Raw genomic sequence first — 26558 nt, 5'->3', positions numbered from 1 at the left:
AAAAAGGTTTTAGTCACTTGTGTGCAAGCTTATCTTTGCAAAGCTTTTGCATGCTTTGGTTGCTTTAATATTTTAAAACTAAATCTCAGAGGCACTGTTTTGTTAAATTCACTTACTGATTTTGTTGTTCTCAGAGAAAACCGAGAGCCTGTTTTCCTTCTGGCTATTCTCTCGGTTTTCTCTAGCGGCGTTGTTTTGCTGGATTTGTTTAGAAAGCCCATCTAGGTCATTTGTACTGGCATGAGGAGGAGCGCCTGCTGACTGCTTCTGCATGTCAGCCTTCTTCAGGTAGGACGCTGGGGCCCAGCCCTCACGGCCTTGGTACCTAAATGGAGGAGAGATGGACAGTTAGTGGCTGATATATAATGAACATAAAGCTGGACGAAAACAAAAAAATTGGACCTTCCTGCAGTCTGTACAGTAACATGCATTAGCATTTTCATTCCTATTACCACCATTATCAACAATGTACTAAGAAGTATTTGAACATATTGCACTGTATTACAAAAATGTGGCTGTTGCTACCTGATCTTCCACCAGCCTTCCAAGTTCTTCTGAATAACCTCAACAATCATGCCTTTCTCCAGGTCGATCTCATCCTGGTCTCTGGCCGAGTACGGGTAAATCACTGAATACTTCTCTTCTGAACGTGGAAAAAGGAAATATTGTTACGTGTATCAGAACACGTTATCAGTTCACAGTTAGGGTGCCACAAATAAACGCATAATGTAGGCTGGGTACGTATAGCACATAATGACACACTTAAACTACAATGGCCTAAAGTATTTATCCCCAGAGAGCTGATTCTGGTCATCTGGATGCAGCGTTTTCAGTGGATGAAACATTTTGTCACTTAACCAAGTGACTGGAAAAGAGTCGACTGTCTGGGATTTCCATTACCTGGATCTGTTTTTTTTTTGTTTTTTTTTTTTAACTTTTCTCAATGTGAAACTGAATCAAAGATGACAGTAAAAGTTACAGCATTTTAAAAAAATTAATTCAAGTAATAATGCAACCAGTCTAAAATAAAATAAAGCGTTCAAAAGGATTTAATAGGAGTGAATGCCATCTTTGTTATTCCCACTCGCCTCTAATGGCAGTACTGGCAGTCGACATAGGTTAATGGGTGTGATCTCCAAGTAAAAGCGTGTTGCCAGTGACACACTGCCAACAAAGCTGAAAGTGGAGCTTGTTGTGCCACTGCTAACGACTGGCACAACAAGCTCTAACTTCACATATTTACGCAGAAGCAAGCACTGGGTGGTTGGATGTTGAGCTGCCTTTTGAGACCAACTTTTTCCTCAACAGACTTTAAATTAAACCTTCTCTTTTTAAGACTGAACACAGAAGGAAATGAGGAATTTTGCTTCTGACCAAAACTTCAAAAACACCAGACACAGACTATCATCCTTTTTTTCCCCACAAAGTTGGCAAAGATTCTTGTTAGGGCAAAAACGACAGGAACTTCTTTCTGATTAACAGAAACTGCTCAGCAATTTAATATTGAGATTTCAGATGAGATACTGTGGTTGCTATAGGCACACATTAGTTTTACCTGTTATAACTTATCTAGTGAGGCAAGGCTTGAGCAACATCTTGTGGAGTGAAAATGTAAGACACAAAAACGCACACACAGGACAAACTTGTTACAACATCAAACACAGCCTTGTCTATTGTCAACACCATTTCTACTACTATTACATACTACACACAGTGAACAATCACGCGTTTATTAATGCTGGTTAAATTGTTCTAGTCGTTTATTTGATATATAAATAAATATATATTTTTATCATATATATTATTTATAACAAATACATTTATACACAAATATGCAGTTCACTTTGCATGCGAGGATTTATTTACATGCTGAGGTCACTCATGCAACATTTCTTCATGCGCACACATGGACAAACATGCACACAGTTTTATATGCGTGTGTACACACACACACACACACACACACACACACACACACACGCATATATTCATTATAGGGGGAAAAGAAAGGCGTGCGCTCCACCTTGCCCAAAGCCTGTGCTGAATAGATCCCCTAAAGTTCTGCGACGACCCATATGCCTTGGCAGTGACCAGAATCTCCGTGGCACTGACATCCCAGCACAGTAATTGGGGCAAAATAGGAAGTGAACATTACAAATGCAATCTGGAGGATATTTTCATCCTAAAACACTTTCGGTATTGATGGATCTATGGGGAAATAATTGGTATTTTTATTTACTTGAACTGACAAATAGTTCCTTCATCTAATGGTTAATAGGGATCTCTGGGGTGTTTTAAAATTTTTCTTATTAATGTGGCATTTTAAATTGAATGCTGATTAGCATAATGCTGTTTGTTGATTTTGTATTGTTCTCTTACGGAATAAAATCTGTGAATGTTTGAATCAAACAAACTCTCCAGACTTTGATAGGGCAGCCAGCCACCTCATACATCTCAGGCTTTTAAGATCTATAATTTGCATATTGGCAGAGCACCCTATTTTGAGATCCTGTCATTTACTGTACAATATTCCTTTCTTTAGCATATCCTTACCAGGGCTTTGGCAATGAAATTGTAATTTTTTTCTACTGATCCTTTTGGATTTTCTTTTGCCAATTCTCTAGAATGCAAAACACACACAGAGTCTTAGCAGCAACAGTCTTCAACTCAAAAGTCAGTCTGACAAAATAGGTTTGCTTATTAACCATCAACAGAGTACTGAGTGAGTTACAGGAGTTAAACGGTGTGTAACAAAAGATGTGCCTCTGATGTGGTGTATTCTGCACTTCTGCACTGCACCCTAAACCTTTCCTTGTGGTAACATTGAATCTAAACAGTAGCACCCAAATGTAAAGCTTGATGTACCTTCTTCTCCTGGAAGACTGAAGTCATCAGGGTCATCCTGGGCCTCAAGGCAGGTGGCAGGGACCCAGCCCTGAGCATCTTCTGAACTCACAAACCACCACCCTAAACAGGCAGGAAAAACAAAACAAAACTGATATACAAGATACTGCACCTCATGCAATGCTTATTCAGTTAAGGGATTATATGCGTCAGTAAAACGCACGACTGATATTTGACTTGTTGCTGGGATTGTTGCAAAGCACCACCATATGTTGCTTTTTTTTTTTTAAGCATGCGTAACCTATAGTTTATGTGATGTATTACAATTATTCTTTTATTATGCATTACTATTAATCTTCTTGGGCAGCGGTCCCCAACCCCCAGGCGTTGTTTGGTACGAGAGAGTTGAGGCTCGGGTGTGAAATTTATGGTTTTCGGGGTTTTTATCGTTATTTTTTAAATGTTTTTATCCTTAACTTGGCTTCCCTGGTTCTTTTCCTGTATGTTATGAATAAATCTTTTTTTGGTACCAGTACTGGTTTTATTTTGTTGTATTTATCCGTGATATCTTAAAAGCCAGTCCGTAAAAATATTGTCGGACATAAACCGGTCCGTGGCGCAAAAAAGGTTGGGGACCGCTGTTCTTGGGTGTACATGTTACCATTGCGGATATTCCGATATTTGAATGACTATTTGTTTTAGTAATTTGATTAATTAATTTAAAAAGTTAATAAATAGCTATGATTTACAAAACAAGATGACATTACTGGCATACTCTGAGGTTTTTAAAATATATATTTTTATTAATATATCAACTGCTATTTCTCTTGAGTATTTTTAGCAAACCTATTTAACTCGACCTTAATAGCTGGCAACAGACCAAGTCCAGCAGTAGCAACAATCCCACAAACCCCCATAATGTTTCAAGTAATTGCATAGTTCCACATCAACACTTAACGTAACAGGTTAGCTGAACAGTGAAAGCAGCAATCTGCCACAATGAAAACATCAGAGAAATGTACAGAATATATGTTCTAATTCTGTATGAAACTTGCCAGACTCATTTTTCTCAATGACCTCCACCACCTGCCCCACATGCAGGCTTATCTCAGAGCTCTCCTGCTTCTCATAGTCTGTTACTGCCACATACTGGTCGAGTACAAGAGGGTCTGCTGAGGAGGAGTCTCCTATTAAGGGAAGAATAAAAAAAAAAATCATAACAGAAGTTTAGCACATCTTCTTTGATCTTTCTTAGGGGAGTCACGAATGAAATCTCAATAATGCGAGAAAAGCCTCCACTCAATATCTTTTGTTCTTCGCTGAAGAGCTCTGTTCATATGTGCATAATATCAAAGGACTGTCCATGAACTTGGAATTATAAGATTGCATCAGTGTGGGTTTAAGGTATTGACCTTTAAAGGTTTTGCATTTCATTGACCAAATGTAATATGACCTTTTAAAATGTCAGACTTTATATGGGCTTTGAATAACTTCACTAAAACCCAATTTAAGCAGGCCTTTACAAAACAGCCAGAATTCAATTTTAGGCTAAGTGGGAGGAAAAAAAACTGCCTTTTGATGAAATGCCAAGAATAATTCCAAGGTCGCAATTTGTGCAAAAGCTATTAAGTAAAAAGTTTTTTTGTTAGAGGGGGCTTATGTACATTACTGAGATTCCCTCAGAGTCCAGACGGAGGAGGCAGTGTACGTGATTGGAAAGGAGCGTGAGGGGAAACAACGAGCTGAGAGAGAAATAAAGGAAGATTTGGAGAATGGGAGTGAAGGGGATGGATTGAAAAGCGTAGATGGTTAATTTATTTCTCACCATGACTGTGACGTCTATAGAAACAAACCAGCATCATTAAGACCCACCACCAATGTTAGCGCTACATCACTAAAAAAATAAAGTAACAAACGAGGGCTCACAATATAATCACTGTTAAAAAAATGTATAAATAAAAACTCTAACAACTCTGCTTTTTCTATTGACGTTTGTTGTGTAAAAATGCACACACTAAAACTTGGCTGACTGATAAAATGCACGATGAAGGGACATTAGCATAAATTGCAGCATGCTAATCACTGAAGGTGCTATCAAACACATTCTAAAGTAATGCGTTTATGGCACACAAAAAGTTCAGATTTAAAATAACAAAATAATAATAACATTAAGTATGTACAGTAATTACAAAATAGATTTTCTTGATCGGGCAGCTTAAAAATACGTTAACATTAGCCTCCTTCAGTGAGCAGCAGCTAGCTAAGAAAATAATCTGATTAAAGCCAAATTTAGTACTGCTTAATCTGCAATTTCTCCATTGTGCTAGTTAAAGATTTGAATATTAGTAATGCAAATTTCTCTAAAGCAGAACTGGAGGAACACTAGTCATTTTTAACACAAGCTATTTTCAACTATTCCCTTAGTCATTGTGTGTTTGAGTTCCACATTTTTTACTCCAGATGCCTTTCCAAACAAAACCTCAAACCTTTTTTTTCCTCCCAGGATCAAACCAAAGATCTCTGGCAAATTTGTAAATCACTACACTATGGCGCCACTAGCTAAACCAATTTAAGTCGGTTAGCGTAATTAGCTCACCTTAAACATAATATTTGATATATTTGAAACAGAGCCATATTTAAAAATGTAAATGACAAATTTATTAATTGTAATTTCTTAATTAATGACAATGGCATCCTGAAACATACTGGTATAAATTTTAAAGGATTCCTTTATAATATCAACTTCTTCGATCCTTTACATTTCAATGCATCTTTAAATCTAGTGATTAAAATATAATTTTTCTATTTCTAACTCCCTGATTCAATGTATTGCTGTTAGCATAACCAAGCTTACTATACAGGGTCATGCATTCATAGTAGAGCATAACTTTACTACCCTGTACCAACACAACATATATAAATAGAGCTGAGCTATGACCCACACCAGTTCCAAAAGTCAATCACCAACAATTTATCATTAACAGAACCAATGCAAGCCCCAAGCCTCAACAGAGCCACATCCCACCTGCCCAGGCCAGGGAAGGAGAGGGGGGACGGGCCACTAACGACCCACTGGGGTTACACACACAGCACGACCAAGCATGACAGTGTGTTTACTACCTCGCTTTAGGAAAGTAGTTGCTCTCTCCACAAACCCTGAGGGAAAGGAAAATGAATGGAGAAGAAAACTGAAAAAGATAACATGGATGCAAAATTAAGAATAAAAGATGAACTGAGGGGATACAGAGTATATATAAAGAGGAACAGAGAAGGACAATGTTTGTTTCTTGGTTCAACAGTACTGTAACATCAGTATAGAAGGAATGTCTTCTAATAAAGTCATTGTTTTGGTTTGTTCAACCTGTGACCACTAGATGGAGATAACGTCCTATCATATGACACAGAGGTAATTACTGAAGACTTGCTTTTATTCCTTTCAATACATAGTTTATCAGAGAAAAGCCAAGATTCTCATGATTAACTAACCTACCTTTCATTTCAAATACACAATCAAAGCTATCTCACCTGATTTCTTCTTCCCAATGGGTTCCCTGTTAAAGAAAAGAAAACATTACATGACCACACCATACATACCAAAATGGAATGGAACCAGCATACTAATAATATTTAACATAATTCACAAACTCATGAAGGTCCCACTTAAATAACTTAAAAACAAACATCAACAGCAATAGAACAGCATCCCCAATTATTCATTTCTACTTAATCTCACTATCATTTAACACGTGTACTGCTGGAGGAATTAAATACAAGAGAAAAAGAAAGGCTCTTTACCCATCAGATCTACAAACTGTCACGCAGGAGAAAACAGATCCATGTCTGCAACGCAGGCTAATGTGAATAAAAAGCTTTGAGATAGCTGATCCCGAAAATCCGGGCTGATGTTAAATTCAATACAGCATCTGCTGTGTCTGGTTTAGACATTATCCAGATAAATAGACCATCACTCCACAGCAAGAGTCAGGAACTGATTCAATGGCCAGATGCCTCAAAAAGTCACTGGTGGCTAATGCTCAGCATTTGCTCTGTTTGTCCCTCATTATCTAAACGTCGCACCCTTACTTTATAGCCTACCAGTGCCTTCCTTTTTTCCATCTCACATCTTCCACGTCTGCTCAACCTACTGCTTTATCTCCCTTGATTGTTTTCCTTGGCAGCCACTCTGTGTCCATTTCTCTGCATCAACATCAATGCTCTCAGCCACATAAAGGATTATTGGATTGATAGAACTGTTAATTGCAGAGACCTCATCTCTGTGAATGTTTACCCCCAAGCTTGCCAATTAGGGTATTATAATAAGAAATACTCAGGGCGACCGACTAAATGGACTACAACACATGAATCTGCGCGTGCACTGCATGTGTATACTTTGTTTTCATACAGAGAATAAAGGTGAAGAAGTTTTGAAACCTCAAACTAAACTTTACAGTAAACAACTGCTCACAGAAAATCGCTCCATCCCTCCCTGTGCCTAATCTTCTCTCTGGATTAGGTTATATGACGTCCTTTTTTTCTATAATGATCTTCCTTGCATTTTCTTTCCTTTTCCTTGCCTTCTTCTTGCAACACTTCCTCTTCTGTACTTCTTTCTTCCTTTTTACTCACTGACCATCTACTTCCTCTTTACAATTGAGTTCTCCTGTCCTCTCCTTTCCTCTCCTCTCTGCTGCTCTTAAGAAGAAAGTATAACATGTCTTACTCGTTGCAGTAGATTTATAGGCCATGATAAATCTTCTCCTACAGTTGCTGTACAGCAGCCTTGTTGTCAGTCAGCCAAGCAACAGGCTGCACTAGCAGAAAGCAGTAATCCAATTTCAATAAAGACAAACCAAGGTCCTTCCTATATTCATCTGCCTCAAGGAATCACATCTCCCTCTCTCTCCCCCGTCTCTACTGATACATGCTTGGGGCTTTGTATGAGGAGTAGGGAAGTATGGGTCCTTGGCAACCTTCCCCGAGGTAAGAAAGGGGGAAAAAAAGATGTGGAGATGTGTGAGAACAAACAAGAGTGCGGACTGGGTGTCATAACTTATAAATATAGATTCATATTCCACCGACAGGCTTCGGAAACTTTTAGACACACTTTTTGTTTGGTATCAGCTTACAGTTGCCATGATCTGCTATCCTGATACCACCAATAGAGTGAAAAGTTTTCCAATATCAGAGAACACAAATGCAAACTCTTCATACAGAGGGGCTGCATGTGGAAAATAACACCCAAATCCTTGTGATAATTCCAGTTTTGGGAGAGATCTTTTCCCCCCACAAATTTACTTGAATTCACTATTTAAAGTAAGAGTACGTACACACAAGTTAGGGCTGTTTTAAATTCCAGTTATTTAGCTAACGTTCATCACATTTTATACTGAAAGTGGCTCATCTTGTCAAAAGAGTGAAGTAAATATAATCAAGCAGTCTTCCTAAAGCCTGGCCCCAGTAAAGTACTTGACGGCAGCACACAGCAGACTTCAAAGGAAGATTAAATCTGTCCGCATTATATATGACAACATGGCAGGCTGTTGCAGGAGCTCATTTCACATTCAATCTTCATAACAGCTTCTTGTCCTGTTAATTGTCCTTGGGCGTGAACCCCCAGCTGCTCACTCAGTGCATGCCACTCCTGAATGGCATTATGGCATTTATAAAACATCAGGATGTGATAGGTTTATACATAAATATAGTCACAGGCCTTATCTAGTGGATTTCCTAACAGCTGACAACACACGTCAAGATGTTTCGACGGAGAGGACATGACTACGCTGCCTTTCTGCAGCTGTTAGCAAAATTTATTAATTAAATAAAACATCTCTAGGGTCTACGGTTTGGCTGAAGGCAGCCATCCATAACCCCTACAGCCCTAAATGTAAGCTTAATAACGACACAGTTGCGTTACTTTTAGTGCTGGATATTGCGCTAATGTGTTGAGAGTGAGATTATCAAGAAACTATGTGGACTCAGCTGTGTAGAGGCTGGTGTCCGCACGCCGCTCCAGCAAAAATGCAAGCTCAGCTTTAAAAACAGGACCTATTAAGTGTGTTTCTGCTAGAAAACCCCAACAGAAGGCTGAGCGGGAGTATGAAATCATATTCATTAAAGAGTATAATGAATGTTCATTACCAGCAGATCTCGCAGGACATGGCATACCATGAGCCAGTGGAACAATGATTTACCATTGTATACAAGAGGAAGGGTTTTTAATAGTTAAGGAGATATGTGAGGGTGTGTTTGGGTACATGTGTGCTTCTCACTCCTTGGGTGGGTTGAGGTCTTCAGGTCTGGTCTCAAAAAACACTCTGACCTCCTCGCACTGGGAGATGTAGACTGGCAGCTGAATGAGGGCCTGCGTGCACAAAGATTTCAGGAAACTTAGACACACAAACTGACACGCATAATCACTTCAGTGCACAGGGAGGTCAACCAGAGGATAAAAACGGTGTTCATTTGACCTGGCCTCAAGTTTTTATGTCTGTTCTCATACTTATTTTACCCTGCAACGCTTGGTTTCCAATAGAAAGAACAAAAGCTGTATTAAAAAAATCCCAAAATCACAATCTTCCATTCTTTATTTTTTGGTAAAATCTTTATTCCTCTTTTTAGGATCACCGGCAGCAGAGAGATGAGTCCTGACAACAGATAAAAGACAAACATCCACATTCAGTTTTCTTTATTAGTCATTACTCATGCGCAGCTATTAATTTTTTTATCTGGCTGTTTTCCACTTGCTCTCAATCAACCCTCTAAAGGGGGAGCAGGAGAACGAATAATCACCTCACCAGCTTGATGTGGCAAACCAGAAGAAAAAAAACAACTCCCATCAATGACCTTGTGGAGACTATCCCTCTTAGCTATGAAGAAAATATGCAACTCCTCCATTTGCTGGCAAGATCAGCTCAGTGCTACCCATCAAGATTCCTCTTCTGGTCTCTACCTCTAATTTTAATACTCCTAAGTGTTTCAGCTTTGTCCTTCCAGGAAGCACAGCCTAGCTCCTGGACTCTCTGACACGTGCTGATGTAACGTCAGGACTGACGGATGTGGAATGGAAGCCAAAGACGTAACCAGAGTGTCCTTGTCCCATGCACTATGTTTTCCTTGTCATATGTTTGTGTTAAAGAAAAGATGAGATTTGTGTCCTCATTCCTGTTTGCTGATTCATGGTAAATATTAGGCTTCGAAACTATTAGGCTTCAAAAAAAATCTTGTGTTGTTAAGACTTTCAGAGGACCCACACAACGTTTAGTCATGCAGCCCAGGATGTTGAGCCGTAACTGAGGTCAGAGTGCAAAATCTCTGCCTGCTGCAGAGGATGCAATCCTTAGATTTATTTCCATCCACGTGTGAGCATGTGGCTTGACCGCTCATTACAATTCTCCCCAGGGAGGAGACAAGAGGGAGGCTCAGGGTACATTACGGCAAATGGACTTTATGGGTGTTCTTTATAGAAGGCAGCATTAACGTAATTGCACGCGTGTGTGTGTCTGTCTGTGCGTGTTTGTGTGTATTCTCCAAGGAAAAATATATAATGGAAATGCAAGACCAACCTCTCAGAAGGTACAATACACTGTGGCAGTGTGGGTCAGTGTATAGTATGCTCTCACATAGTGAATGTTTAATTAGAATAAAGGGCATCTTAGCCATATGTTAAAAAAAAAAATCTTGATGCTCATGTTATCTGCATAAGTGATTTTTGTACTGTTCCACAGTATAAGCGAGGTCTAAATAAATCTCTAAAGAGACGTTTTATGTGATTGTTTTTTATCAGCTATTTGACCTTCCCAGTGATCTCTTTTTTTCTATTTTTTTAATCCAACCTTTCATCCAACTTTGCTTCCCAATATGAAAAACAAGGTTTCATAACCAGGGAAATTTGAAATGAGTCAGTACAAAGCCTCAGCTGTACAACAGAAGAGATGACTCAGCTCTTCTGTAAGAACAACAAAGTTGTACCTTGTCAATCTGACTACATGTGGGGGTGGATGAAATGCCATTTTTGATCCTCCAGTAAAGTTTTGACTTGTTTTTACCGCTACTGCGATAACTTCTTCGCTGGCAGTGCTTAGCTCTGACATGTATGATACTGCCAAAGGACTGATGGATGTTTTAAATCACTAACAAATGTGTTGGACACAGATACCATATTGCTTGAATTTAAAAGCAATATGGTAAAGGGACTGACTCTTATTTAGTGCTTTTCACTGCAAGTCAGTGTTGCTAACATTCACACTCTGATGAACGCATCAAGAGCAATTACCCAAGGACCCTTTGGGCATGCAGACTGGAGCAGCTGGGGATTGGACCATCAACCTTCCAGTTAGTAGATGCCCTTCTCTACCTCCTGAGCCACAGTCACTCCTGGACCACATTAAGTCTCACTCTGCTTCCCTTCTGTCTTTAAACATAACTTTAGCAAAGCTTATATGCACTGAAACATTTTAAAGGCAGGCATCCTTAAACCAATAATGCTAAGCAGGTATATTTTATGGCTTTTCATACATTTGCACAACTTCAAATTTGACTGTGGCAATTCCACTGAAATTGTCTCAGCCGTTCCCATAAAACACCCACACCCTCAGACATGAACCAGCAACTCTACCCTTTCCTCCCCTACCTTTATTGTTCACATAAGTGGTTAAAGATGTTGCCTACCAGCTGCACATTCCTTTAACCCCTGATGACACAGAGCCCCTTCGGTCCTCTGCATTGTTCATCATACATAAAAGCTTTACTCTCAGGCCTGAAGAATTGCCGTTTTTACTGGTGAAGAAGTGACCAGTCAGTTCCACCTTAGGAAGCAATTTTTTTTCCGTAATGGTTTCACAAGGGTCTTGATGGAGTAAGAGAAGTAAAGCAATTAAAATATAAGGCAGCTGAAAATCGTAAAAGCGCGAGTACAGGCTAAGTCAGAAGCAAAGTTTCCTTGGTAGAGAGAGACATAAGGAAATGTTTGTGCATGTTTTAAAGCCCCAAGTCACGCCTGTAAAATTTAACAAAAACATAGCCCGTGGTTGTGTGGATATGCTGACTGGAGCTAGCTCAGCAACGGGAAAATGCTTTGCCTGTGGCAACCACCACAACTCCAGAAGATATCTGCCTTGTAGATATGTATCCATAAAAAAGCACCTCACTGAGAAAGATGAAAATCTTTAAACTGCTATTCGACTTTACTTCAGAGGCTAAAAAGATGAGCATCAATCATGATTATTTTATATAGGCTGTGGTGGTTGCGTTCCTGTTGAAATGAAGCAATTACTTGCTAGCTGTTGGCAGTTATACGGTTTAACCTCATCTGCAGTGGAGCTTGAGAATGTAGAGTTGCATGATTTTCCTTTTCTTGAGGTTAAGTGAATAATAATCTCTCTGGTAAAAAGCAATGTAATGGGTTGGACAAGGCACAAGTTTTGCATCATCCTTTTTTTCACTTATGGAATGAGCTGCGGTATTTCAAAATGACAAAACAGACACCACACACACACACACACACACACACACACATACATTACAGCATGCTTGCACCCTGGTCTTGCTCTAGGGGGTCATAAGGCCTACATTTTGTGTGGTGTAACAACATTCTCTTCTCATTTAGCTACATAGAAACTTTTTTCCCCCCTTATACACATCTATCCCTTGAGAAAAATTCTCCTTTGGCGTGTTTCTTTTTGCAGGAAGGTCAGAGTCTACAACAGAGCACCTGGGGACCTTTTAGAACACATCGGCAGAGTGGATGCCTGCGGTCACAAAGACTTGCTCCGGGATGTTTAGCATGCCACACACCGCACAGTGCCAATTTAGATCGCAAGGGCAGCAGCATTATTCATAAAGCTGCAACAAAGTGAACGTATAAATCTTTCTGTTATGCAAATGCTGTAGTTTGACTACAAGCTTGACTTTACTTAATATAAGCATGTGTTTGGACGACTAAAAATGGGCCTGAATGTGATGGAAAAAAAAAAAACGGGGGGGGAACCCAGCTAGCTGTGATGTAATGTACACAGATTGTGGTTTCTTTTCTCTTGACAAATGCATTTTATAACGTATATATGTTGATGCTTAGCATAAGTAGAGAATTGCATAACGAATACTCACCCTGCAGTATTCATTAATAGGTCTTAGCCTTTTCATTGCCACATCCCTGATGTGGCTCCTCCTAAACAGAATCTTTCCTGGAACAAACAAGGAAAATCAGATTTAGGAACTTAAATACTGCAACCTACCTTTACATACGTCAAGTTAACATGTGCATATACCTTAGAAAAAAATAATAATTCTAATCTTTTCCACAGCAAGTGTTCATATAAAATACACAAAAGCTATATTGAAAAACGAAACAAACAAAAACAAAAAAAACCCCCACCCAAACAAAACCTTGATTGATTTCTTTAAGTAGTGACTTAAAAGAAAAACTTGCAGGTAGACTGAAGGACAGTGAAAACCGTGGCTTTTCCCAAAATGTAGTTAGTGAATTAGCATGCAGACACAACACAGTCGCATCATCAATAACAGTGACAGCACAATGAGGAGGCTAAGGAGGTGGGTGAATAGCTGGCCTTTCCAAGTTAATAAATGATTTAGGACAGGCAAAGAGTGCCCGTTTGACAGTTTAAACACTGCTCCCTTATTCTTATCGCTAGGCACGCATTACCACAGGCACGGGCAAGCTAGTTCACCATAACAATAACAAGAAAGGGCTACAAATAGCCCTCTTTTCTATTCAAAGGCATGTGAAAAACTTCAGAGTGAATATTTTCTTCGTTCTCATTTGACAATAGACACACTGAGACATATTAATTAAAAAATACAGTATAGCAGGGCAAAAGGTTGTGTATGTAATGAGATCCTAAATGCAGGTGACAGATTACAATATTACCGCCATCAAGGAGTCCTGGTGTTTGCTTTTGAAACAGACTTGCTGACACATCATCCATCCATCCATATATAAAAGCTCTATTGTTACAAAAAAAAGTGGCTGCTTCTTTAACCCACGCAGCTTAAAACTGTTTATGCTAATACTTTTCTCTTTGTTCTGTGAATCTGAAGCATTCAAGAAAAGAAGTAATAATGAAAGGAAGGGCCAAGGTGAGACAGAAGTATAAAAGGTTGTACAAGTGTATACTGCTGACTGGAGTAGATATTTGTGGTGACTTCACACCAAACAAAAAGTAGATCTTGCACATTTTACAGAAAACTACCAACACCCATCGTTCAAAGAAACAACCTCCACACCCTACCAAACTATCCCTGCTCTCACTACAACCTACAAGCTGACTCAGGTGGTAGACAAAACAAATGGGAAACCCCCCCAGGATATTGTATAAATAACACAATAAAAGGAAGCTCAAAAGTAAGACAGTGAAGCTTACTATAATATAAAAAAAAACAAAAAAAACAACCTGCGGATGATGTCAGTTAAAAGGAAAATTGATTTGTGTGGATATTAATTTAACCATCAGGGAATAATAAGTAAAGGGGGGTTCGTCTGATTGTTGGGGTTTTCTCTGTATGATTGTAGGCTCTTTACTTTAACTTTACCTTACAATTTAAAGCGTCTTTAGGCGACTGTTGTTGTGATTTGGTATGATTACCAGATGTGTCCTTGGGCAAGACACTTCACCTGTTGCCTACTGGTGGTGGTCAGAGGGCCCGGTGGCGCCAGTGTCCGGCAGCCTCGCCTCTGTCAGTGAATTTGAATTTCATTGAAAATTGGTTGTCCAACAGTTTCTTGTTCATAACAGGCTTGAGTCTTGGTGGTTCCTCAGTTGTTCTGAAACATCCCAACCAATTTCCTCTCATCAGAGACAGCCTGGGTCTCCTTCCCAACCCTGGCAAAGTGGTAATACTGTATATCCAAATACCTTGTATTTATGTATAATTGTTTGAATGATTTGACTGATGATCTTGGAATCCGCAGTTGTTTAGAACTTTCCAATTTCTTCTTAGATCTTCACAGAGTTCCTTGGACTTTCCCCATTGTAGTGAGCATTGGTCAATCCAATGAGTGCTGCCAAACAAATCCTTTTTATGTTGGCATAGACAAGCTACAAGCTATAGTCAGTCAAGATCACTAACAATTAGTTGATCTAGTCAAGTTAAAAGACATTGTAGAATAGTACCACTTTTTAAAAAGATTTAAGTGAATGTATGTATATATTTGAGCATATACGTTTCTTTCTGACCCTGTGTGGATTAGAGAAAGTCCAAAATAAACACAAGCTTGTCCACCCAATTTTTGTTGTAAAATCATTCCACTCTGAAGAAAGAACAGTTCAGAGAATTCATTAAAAATCCTAAATTTGTCACGACATTCATGCCCATGAGGACAGTATGGAAGCTGTACATAATTAATAGATAGCCACAGCATAGTAACTTTGGCAATTTTTTTGCTGTAATGCCAACGGTCAGTTGTAAGTTTTAGTCTACATTAAAAATGGTGTGTTCATCTCTCTCGGTGAATCCCACAGGTTCAGTGTTTGGGCAGAGTTTAAAAATGTGTACAATAAGCAATGCATCCATAATGTTTGTTTACCAAGGCTGTTAACTATTATGCTACTACTGTTTCCCATACTGCAGATAAATGCATTGCAACAATAAATAAAGACATGAAATCTAGTGTCAACGAGCGTGGTCTGATTAACAGTAGACTTTAATATTTTACCACACTGCAAAGGACAACAAGATCATACTACATAAGGGAGACTGTTACAAGTGAGATTAACTAGAAGAAGAATTAGAGAAGACATTCCGAATCTCTATGGCATTGGCAAGCTCCTGCCAGAGCAGTCGAGGGGACGCTGTCGGGACAGCACTGAAAAACTAAAGAGATTTGAAAGTCAACCCTCAGACACACTTCTCCTTCTCTATTTCTGTCTCTTTCTTCTTCTCCTCCCCTCATCACTCCTCAAGAAGAAAGTGTTCTTGAAGGTTTTCCAAAGCTCTCTGGGGTCAGGAGAGAAGCACTGACTCAACACTGCCTACTTTGTATGCACGGCAGCTCATGGATGCAGCCGATGAAAAGGGCTTATTTGGGCAGGGTGGAATGCTGCTACCCTGGAGCCATGGCTGAGGCACGGTGGACATTTTGGCAAATCTCAGAGTCAGTAGTGACCAAAAGTATCAAACAGCTTTTGTTTCCTGGGAAAACTGAGCAAACTAGATGGAGAAAAAAGGCAGGCTAAGATGGCCATACATAGAGAGGTTATTGTTACCTCACCCAAAGAAAGCTGTTCTCAGAATCCCTCACATCTTAATGACTACATTCACCAACCCAATTAGCCTTTTTGGGGAGATTTTGAGCTGCTTATACTTTCACAAAACACAAAAGGACTTGGGATCTTGTGACAAAACTGTGTACTCGAGACCGTATTCGGATTTTACTTGACTTTACAGTCGGGACTTAGTAAAAATAGGGTCGGTCTTGAGGAAAAAATAAATTAAGTAAGCAGCAAAAAGGCATATATTTTTAATTTTTAAAAAATAAATACTATTCTCTACCTATGCACACCAACGGCGTGAAAGAAAATGTTCTAAATCCACGTGTTTTCATACTACATGGAAATTTTCTGGACTTTGCTTGGACATGGCTTATATCACTTTAGTTGCTAAGAAAACTGAGGATATTTCTGTGACTTATTTTTGTTTTGTAATTAAATCGGGCTTGTACAAAATGACTTGGCCACTAAGGTTTTAAATAACACAACGTCTAGGCGTGTACGGAGTATAAGAAGAAATACTGATTTGCGCCTATGTTGTAATTACTACACAGGTGCACATTCCTCCACAGGTTTTCACTATTTTCACTATTTTTCAACCTGACTCTGAATGGTGGGATTAACACATCAAATGTATCATTTTATCTTTATGTCATTTATTAATCAATCTACAAAACCAAGATGGCACCATCTATCTAAAGATAAAGAGTTGACTTCGTAAATGAAAAATACATAAAGTTATGTATTTATTGGACTTCTAACATATTCCTTCCAAAGGCCAAAATCTGACCTCAGAGTAAAAATGCTGTCAATGCTTGTCAAAGAGAAGAAAGCACAAGTTCTACAGTGTGTACTCTTACTGACAAACCACTTTGCTGATGCAGAGATACCAAGGAGTAAAAACAACTTGGGGCCTTGAACAAACCAAACCAGAAAGGGAAAACCACTTCCGTACCTTGTGAGATTGGCCCCCGTCTTTTTTCCAGACTTTTGCTTTGTAAGTGAATGTTTTAGGGTTTATTTCCCCTTGGCTGTCAATGAATACTGTGCAGTTCAGAAGACTGTTTGCTTGGGATCCCTCTCAGACAGAGGTCCGATCTGATGCTAGTAATGGGCCTTCATTTGAATCTCCATGTATTCAGCCACTCAGGATAAAAACCTTCATATAGCATGCAAACAGCTTCACAGCAGCATTCCTAGAGGACGTCCCATGCAAATGTCCATGAGTCCAATCAGACCTTTACTTGTGGTGCCTTAGCAGCACCAAAGAAGCAGCACTTTAGTGCCATCCTCAGCGGCACTAAATTTATTCAGGCAATAAAAACAGGAAGCACACGCTCAGAGTTCAATGTAGATGTTTAATGCATCAGTATGCAGTGCTTAGATGTAAAAAGGATGGTATGAAAAGCAATCTTTAAAAAAAAAAAAAATCTCCCTCTCCTTCCTTTCCTACTTAGATTTCATCAAATGGGGTGAATGCGTGTGTGTTTTTGTATGAGCATTCTCTCAATGAGTTCCAGACTTGCATGGGCATTTAAAGAAAAAAAAAAAAAACCCTAACCCCCACACATCCCAAGCCTGGTGGGGGAGATGTGGGTGGGGTTGACATTAAGGATTTTCTTCCTTTCATAAAGGATTACTTTCAGCAGGATCTCAAAAGTTGGTCAAGTACACCCAAAGCCCCCTTTTCAAAACAAACTTTGTTGCCATTTGTATTTGAGAAAAAAAAATAGTGAAAACTAAAAAGAAGATATTTTAGCCAGTTCTCTCAATGATGATTCAGCCAGGAGAATGATGGAGCTGAGTTGGGATTATCATAATGAATATGGAGTATAACATTCAGATTTCTGTTAAAAATACATGCAACACTGGCAAATAGTCTGTTTCTCTAAAAGGCTCCAGCACTGATTCACATAGATGGTATAATGTGTCTTTAGGCCATTTGCTGAGATAATGTGGTTTAGTCCAATGCTTAAAAAGTACATGCATTAAAATATTCTTGCTTAGTGGCAGAAACAATATGCTTATGCCCAACACCTTTGCTTCAGGTTGTTCTAGTTGGTTTCTAAGCGCACGTGTAAAAGATTAACTCGGCTTTCCTCCAGTTCATTTAAAGGTCATCATCAGTAAGTCATTGCTGCCCAGTGTGTTTGGTTGAAGGATCAAAGGGAGCACACATAATACAAGGACGTGACACTGCAGCAAGGACACGACACAGGAGTTCAAAAACCTTTCCGTATTATAAGCACATGAGCTGTGGTTAAATCGCTCTGTGTGAATCAGCCCTTAAAAATCTAAACTTTGTTGATTTAATTCTGGCCGATTTTTCCCTCAATCACTTTATGGACATCTCATTCTGTGCCTTTGCACTTTACCTCTGTGTTGCATGCTGAATCTCTGTCAGTATGTCAAGACAGCGATCCTTAAATGTGATTTTGATTTTATGGAGAAAGTGACAGGGAAGCAAATCTGGTTGAGTAGGGCCGGTAGGAACTGACACAGGTTTGCGTGACCAGACTCGTCAGGACATAAATGGAAAACTAATGGACTAAGGACGCCTCGGGACATTGAAGTAGAGCTCGACACCTTCAGCTTTACACAAAGGGACAAATTCACGCTGCACAACCAGTGAATGTCAAACAAAATGATGAGCATGACCCTGGTTTCCTGATACACTGTGGTTTGGGAAACGTGGGCCTTTCAACTGAAAACTGCTGAATGAAAGTAAATTTTTGCTGTCTGCACACATTTGAGGTCCATGACGAAGTCACAGAGCACCCAAAATAAGTGGTCATGATGGGATTTTCAGGAAGGACTCTAAAAATAGCACTAGAAGTGGATCACAAGGCCTTCAGAAGACAGCCTTGAAGGGAAGATTAGACAAATTTAAATCAGGTAAGTTTAATTGGGATGGCCTGTAAAAATGGTGTATTCTCCATTTATTCCTAATAATGCCCAGTTATGTGCCACTTCTTTTTTTTCTGTGATTGGTCGTTGAGGGACTGTGTGTTCAACTCTTACCTGGCAGGAATGGAATGATCCGGCGCTTAGGGTCTTTCTGGCCTCCCTCCACTGGGAATTTGTCCAGCAATTCCATCTGAAACGCGATGATTAATCAAAGTTATTAGCATGTAAGGTTTTTACATTCTCACACACGCAGGATACATACACAGGACAGCTGAGGGTGGTTAAGAGAAACTGATGATTTTTTTTTTTTAACAAATCAGCAGTTCCAACAAGGAATTTGGCCAATAAATGCAGATCTGCCAATAATTATAAATGTACTGAGCAGATGGTATGGTTTTCCCCCCTCTACTTCACATGTTGCTGTAGCTGTAGCTAAGGAGCACCACCACTGACATAGTGGAACATTTCCTTTGCCATGATTTTTAAAAGGCTAGAAAGCAGTGGCAGCGAAGAAGTTCAACAGTCTTATATTTACCTTACTGAAACTCAGCCTATTCTTATAGCTTTTTTTTCTCCTTAAGTTAAAACCTGAAATCACAAGAAGGTCAATCCAAAAACTGGTTCATAAAATACAAGCTTAATTACAAATCAAAATACTGTGCTACAGCAATTTAACTAATTTACTCAATAAAGCTAAATCTGTATTTTATATGATGAAAACGAATAAAAGGAACCGAAAAATGATCCCTTTCATCTACAAAAGCAGGAATAGTAAGAGAACATGAGTCAAGCAAGTTACTGGAGTTCCGTACTTTCTTGAAATGCATCACAAGACAAATAGTCAGATGCTTAGTCGGTGAATCAGTACCACCTTGAGTAGGATTGTATAAACAAAAAGATGGCCTGACATAGACAAAAGAGACAGAGTGAGGGAAGGAGACAGAGAAACAGAGAGGAGCCAGTACCCCACACACTGTAATTGTTCCCATGTGTCTGACTGCGAGTGCAGACACACCCCAGTCCCTGTGTCTACTCTAAGACTTGTATCTGCTCTGTAATCAGAGGCAGTCAAACAAGAAAAGGCATATGGAGCGAGTCAAGTCATCTCTTCAACATACCATTTACATCATGCACTCAACATCAAATATCCATCCTCGACAGGGGTGAGGATGACAGGCTAAGGCAGAGGAGAGGAAAGCTGCATATGGTTTTAACTTTCTAAAATGTGGTTTTTTCAGTTATGTGCTATGGAGTTTATCTCAGTCATGTGTTAGTATTGTATAGATAAACATATGCAAGTCCAAAATTCTACATTAGGCACTTTATTTCTGTGCCTGTTCCACTGCACTCGGAATACAATGAATATATTCATTTATTTACTTAAAAGTTCATTTCAAAATCTAAAATACCCCCAACCAAATCTATGTGCTTCTTCACCTGATAAAAGGTGTTTAGAAAATATTATGATTCTCCACAATTTAAGGAAAAATCCTGCAAACATTCTGTAAAGAAACTCTTTAATGGAAACACTGAATACAGTTTGACTCTCTTGGTCTACACTTTGACTCCAAACAACATATCTTACGTTCATTTTGGTACAGATTAGAAATATTTCCAAGGTCAGACCAATACTCTTCAATGACATACTTGAACATCCTATCCATAACCCCGCACCATTTTCTCCTGTTTGCTGATTATTGCCACTCACTGCATACGTGCCTAACTGATGTATTTAACGGATTTCAGTTAAATGCAGCCAGCAAGACAGATAACGCATTACTCCAGTCCTAGCAGAATTACACTGCCGTCCCATTCACAACACAGACGCATTTAAGTTTTCATTGATTACTTGTAAATCATTAGATGAAATGGCCCCACTTTGTAGCTCCAAAGTCTTAATGCCTTATTCTGCACCCGAACCCCTCAGATCAGACAATCATGCCAATATATCTTGCAAGATCCAGACCACTGTGTAACAGGCTTCCTCTTAAGCTATTAAATCAGACTCCCTGTTAATAATAATAATAATAATATTAATAGTAAACTAACACACCAGTAACGGCTGCAAGCATCACAAGTGCTCTGAGGTCTCAGTTGAACAGAACTCTACATTGTCTACATGCTACATTCCCAGGCTATTATGATCCTGCAATCTTTTAAACACTGTTATTTCATCCAGCATTTGCTTGCAGATTTACAGTCACATAATGTTTCAAGGGACTGTAATTTGTCTTGTCTATGTCCCTTTAAACCACATCACCAGTATTTAATCAAAAACCAAATAAAGACCTAAGAAGCTCCAGACTGTTGAGCATGAAAAAGGTCCATGAACAATTGTTGCTCTCTTTGCCTGTCTCAATAGTCCTGACATTCTCTGACTCAGTTCACTGCATAATTAAGCCTGAAACCATTTTTTAACCCTTTGTGGGGAAACTGTTCTCATGGCAACATACTGTTACCATTCACATTTGTGGAGTTCTTTAACCTGTTGGTGTTTTTTTAAGTATTTAAGTTAACCACGGTATTATGCGATAGTAATTAGCTCTAACACTGACTAATTAATACTAAGTAATTAGACGAAAGCATATTAACACAGTAACTTGGCAAATGAAGAATGAAGAATCCCAACGGATAAACACTTGTTCTCTAATGCAGAAAAAGATGCTTGGGGTAATGACTATGCGGTAACTATGTGTGATGGCTTAGTTTAGCCAGCAGACCTGCTCTGGCTACTGTTAGCACTCTCAGCCATAAGCAATATAAAGGATGATTGTAACTTCTGCTTCCTATCACTTGTGACTGACTCAATGAACATGCAGCTTCACATTCAGATCCTCGTCTTGCTTGTCAAAAACATCAAGATGGCAATGGGCAAAATAGAAGGTATGTGCAGTATCAATGCAATGTTCACCATGATGTGTCTCATTTAAAAAAAAATTGTAACAAATTTCAGATAATGCCTTATAAACATTCATAATTTACAGCAATACCAATTTTCAGAGGATCTGTTGGTTTCTGATCCCTCAGTTTCTCGAATGCATAAAGTGAAAACATGCACGACATGGGAAAAATAAATGGTTTCAATTGTGCTCGTCATCTCTTCAGCAGTTAACAATAGGCCATTTTTCAAAAATGAGTAATCCTGAACAAAGATAGTGATTTCGCAGACAACAACGTGGACAAGAAGCCAGGGGGTGAAAGTTCAGAGTAGAGCTCCCATTTCAAAGCTTCACTTTCTGGAGATCTGTGCCATGCTGCTAAAGAAACCTCTCCCATTCTCAAGAATGATGAATCTGCACAAGAACATAATGAAGCTAACAAATATGATAACATTTGGTATAGCTTTGTTAGCATTCATTTAGCTGAATCCCGGAAGATTATATAGACTATATACATGAAAACTGTCTATTTTCATCTACCCAAGATAATCCTGATACACTCAGTTCAGCATTTTTATGAAACTTTTCTTCTTTCGTTTTAGCCATCTCATTCTCTCAGGTCATCAGTTTACTTCTTTCAAATGAACTGTTGAGGACATTAAAAATATCGCCATAGTTACAGTACACAGAAATGATCACATTGTTGCTGCTTTGTGAAATGAATGCAAGAGGCAACTTCATATTACAAAGTCAAATAATCTGCCCCCCCCCCCCCAACCCCCGTTTCAAGAAGCTGAGTTTATTACTGCAGATGGAAAATATGTGACAGCTGTGCAACTCTGAATAAGCAAATAATGTTTTCTTTTTCTTCCCCCCCTTAAGCTTTAAAGTAGAAATATATCCACTATCCAAGGCGAGCGGGAATGCAGGAAGCCTGTAGAGCTCGATGGACACGTGTGCAGAATGGAAACTGTTCTTTGTGACATGGAAGCAAACTGAAAAGCTGCTAGGATGAATGCACTGAAAAAAAAAAAAAGAGAGAAACTAGAAGCCACCATGGGATGGGCTCACACCAGGCCCAGTGCCCCCACCCCCTCTGATCATGAGCTCAGCTGCAGATGTGTCATGTTTCAAGATTGTGTCTTGTATGGCTGTGACACTATCATGTTGACAAAAACGTATCCACAGACAGACAAAAAAGCCCCTAAACTGTATTGTGTATCCAGGATGATATTTTCCACAAAGACACACACAGACACAATAACTGACAAAGATCAAGACAGTACACTCTAAGTGATGTTTTGCTTAATGTTTTGTTTAATGCTAAAACATAATAACTGTTATTATCTGTACATTTTCAAATGTAATGTTTTACAAAAAGCGGAGAAACAAGCGTAAAGCACATTGTTATTTATGATTAAGATGCGTTATAAGTTGTTTACTTGCATTCCCGAACACAAACATTAAGTTTTGTGGTTGAATGTTAAGCTTCTTACAATTGGACTGAATTTAGGTCAATTCATGATTTTAAATAGAATAAACAGAATTTTTAGTTTTAAACATGTTTTTGACGTTTCTGGCCTTCCTCTCACTTCTGGAACAACTGCCAACTACTAACTTTTGGAACAACTTTACCCTCTTGTTTTTCTGAGGAAAAAAAATCTCAAAAACAGCACAAGTGCCTTTCTCTCCTGTCGGAGGCACACCTCTGTCTGTTCAGTGAGTAGCTGTTTGCACATGCTCAGTGTTTGTTACCCAGACAGAGGATGTTTACTGTATGTGAAAAAAAAAAAAAAGGCTTTCTGTGGCTTCTAATTTTCTCTGAGTAACAATTTTCAATGTAAATATAGCTTAAGTCACAGCCCAGCTGATGTTTTTAAACTGTGAGTATGATGAATCTGTCTGATGAGAACACGGTTAAAAATCTATTAAAAAAAGCTGTTAATTAAACAGAAAAATTCTCCATTTCTAGATGGTGCAAAAAAAAAAAAGTAGCAGAAATATCCTCAGTGACAAGAACATCTGGCTCTTGCTCAGCTATTCTCTTCCTTAGAGAAATGAGCTATTGATCTGTCAGATCAAAGATAGAATGCCAGGAACAAGAAATACTTGCTATTTTGTTACTGCTGCATGGTTAATCCTAAGATTTGTTCTTTATTTTCAATATGTAAATAACAGCCTTGCTATTGTTGATTTTGCGCATGCATCAAAAGACTTACATTTATAATAGAGAAAACTGCTTTTATATCTTGTTTCAGCCCTTAGTGAAGCAAAATCAACAAAGTCTGTGCCAGCCACACAAAAAGCACATGCTGCTGTGTTTGCAGAAAGAGAATCAGCTGCTTAGGGCAGTTATGTTGACAGGATGTGGTGACTAGCACTTCCTGCATAACACTAAGGCTGTGGAATGACCAGAGATGTATTAATATCTGCATTACAAGACAAGCCAAAGCCACATAATGGAAGACATTATGAAGGAACCTGTTAGACAGATTACAGAAAAATGATAACATAATATAAAAATATATCAGACACATGGGGGATGTATCAGTGTGCTAGTGATCGGAATAAGCCAGCTGATTAGCCACAACTGGTCACTGGATATATTCAATTTCAAGGAAATCTAATTAACATGTCCTGCAGCTTGACATGCACCTCTCCAGCTATGCAACATGACGCTGCAATGCAGACAACAGCTAGTGTGATTGCTTTAGTTGATACAAATACACCGACACCGTGTGATCATGGAAATCAATATAAAGCATACTAATACCCACAGAGACCTTTCTTCCTTAAAACACAATGCATGTTAATATGTGATGGGCTGGGACTGATTGGCTTCCTAATGTTGCTAATGCTGACACTTGCACAGCAGTGAGTAATCTGCTGGGGCAACCATCTGCTGTTTTCATAGCACTGCCACCATGTATAAACCCAGCTTGTTCCAAATCTGCTCTCTTTTTGTGTTATAGTAATTTCAGCTATTCGACTTCAACAAGGTTAGCTTAGTCAGCATTGTAACACTGAGAATTACACTAAGATACTCCACACAGCATCCCAATAATACCACCACCAACTAGTGTTTTGGGGGTGTAATTAAAGAGTAATGCAATTATAACAGATGGTAGAGAAATTGAAATATTCTGCAGCTCATTTTTCTTTTTTTCTTTTTATTTTATTTGTATAAAAAAAACTGTCAGCCCAATAAAATGGAGCATGACAGCAGGTCATGTAACCTGATGCAGCTGTGGACAAAATGTACAGTTTAAACTTGGTCAAAGAAAACTTGGAATAAATGCTGCATGGTGACTTTAAAAAGCTGGAATCACCCATTGCAGTTGCACTTGGTGACTCTTTATTTGCATATAAAACTTATAGTGACACTGATGATATTCAGAGTATTACAATTTTCTACTTGTCTCCAAGAAATGCCAAAACTTTAATGTGGCTTTTATATATTAGTACCAAACCATACAGAGATACAAAAGATGAGCCATTATCTGTTATGTATAACACATCTTATACGCTCTTATTCTAAAACACTGATCTGATACAGTCTGAGTTATAAATAAAGTGTTGCCTGTTGTGTGTAGTAGTTGACCAATTACACAACTGTAATGCAACTAACATATATACAGTCATTTATACAATACAGATGATGTTTAAAGAGCAGCCTTTCGACATTATCTGTAATATTATGCTCATATTTATCCATGCTTTTATACTGTGTCAACAACAGAAAGGTGGTATGGATTAAACAAAATTAATGGATAATGGTTCTATTAGCAGCTTTACTAGGGGTCAAGTCAAATGAATGAAATGAATACTTCACATCCATATGTTAAATGCTACACACGCAGCCTCAGAAAACTCAGTGAGGCACTATAGTTCTGTACTTCATTACCCATGCATTGACCATCTTAATCAATTAAAAGGAATTTAATCCAATTAGGGCCGACAGTACGCCTTTTCGAAATTGACTACATGCTCATTAAAAGTAATTGCCTTTCTGAATTTCCTGGAGTCCATGTTCTGGTGTCTGATGCAGCCAGGGCCGCCACCCCCCCACCACCACCACCACCTCCCTCAGATCCATTACCTTCAAAAAGACAAAAGGAAACTAGGATACTAATAAGACTCCCTCATTGTGCAGCGTGCACCATCACCATGACGTCTGAGAATGATTCAGACATTTCTGTGGTCATCAGTGCCACAGTCGCATTCATCACTGTCCTCTATTAACTTCACTGGAATTTTCCGACTCGTCTCGCACAATATAATTACCAGGGTTATAAGGGTGGAGCAGGGAGAGGCTGGCTACAAGTACTAGTCTTGTATGACTGAGACAGTGCTTCCATGCCTTTCCTGCCCTGTGCACTTGTCCGCTAGCACAAAACAAAAAAAAAAGTCCCCCAAAACGACAAAAGTGAAAGAACACATTTAAAACTATTAAAAGAAACTCAAAAATGACGACACACACGCACACAGTTAGTGGCTCACTCACCTGCAGGTCAAAGAACTTGCTGTAGCGTCTGTAAATGGCTTCTGTACTGCCATCGCTCCAGGACACTTTGATGATGTAAACCTGGCAAAGCAAAATAAAGGAAAATAACATTGAAACTAATGCACAGCTATTATTGTGAAAAACTAAAGCCCTTGGGGCATCACTCTTCAGTCACTACCATTATTTGGGAGTGTTATGAAT

General features: G+C 38.9%; 1 protein-coding gene across 4 annotated transcripts in view; it reads right to left on the bottom strand.

Annotated features, from left to right (window-relative positions):
• sh3pxd2b (SH3 and PX domains 2B) overlaps positions 1–26558 on the bottom strand; it is a 33287-nt gene that overhangs the window by 3776 nt on the left and 2953 nt on the right. The window contains exons 2-12 of one of the 4 annotated variants that reach the window (XM_004561720.3): positions 26358–26438; positions 19089–19164; positions 12949–13025; positions 9114–9205; positions 6370–6395; positions 5965–6000; positions 3900–4031; positions 2866–2967; positions 2024–2107; positions 526–643; positions 117–325 (exon numbers count right to left, since the gene is read on the bottom strand). In XM_004561720.3, coding sequence (XP_004561777.1) covers positions 117–325; positions 526–643; positions 2024–2107; positions 2866–2967; positions 3900–4031; positions 5965–6000; positions 6370–6395; positions 9114–9205; positions 12949–13025; positions 19089–19164; positions 26358–26438 — 1033 coding nt within the window. The remainder of the gene's footprint in view (positions 1–116; positions 326–525; positions 644–2023; positions 2108–2865; positions 2968–3899; positions 4032–5964; positions 6001–6369; positions 6396–9113; positions 9206–12948; positions 13026–19088; positions 19165–26357; positions 26439–26558) is intronic. The other 3 variants (XM_004561721.3, XM_004561722.3, XM_004561723.3) reach the window with 3 other exon arrangements.

This window comes from Maylandia zebra, linkage group LG10, assembly GCF_041146795.1.
Source record: "Maylandia zebra isolate NMK-2024a linkage group LG10, Mzebra_GT3a, whole genome shotgun sequence".
NCBI lineage: Eukaryota > Metazoa > Chordata > Actinopteri > Cichliformes > Cichlidae > Maylandia > Maylandia zebra.
The sequence above is the reverse complement of the archived record's forward strand: the minus strand, read 5'-3'. Positions and strand labels throughout refer to the sequence as shown.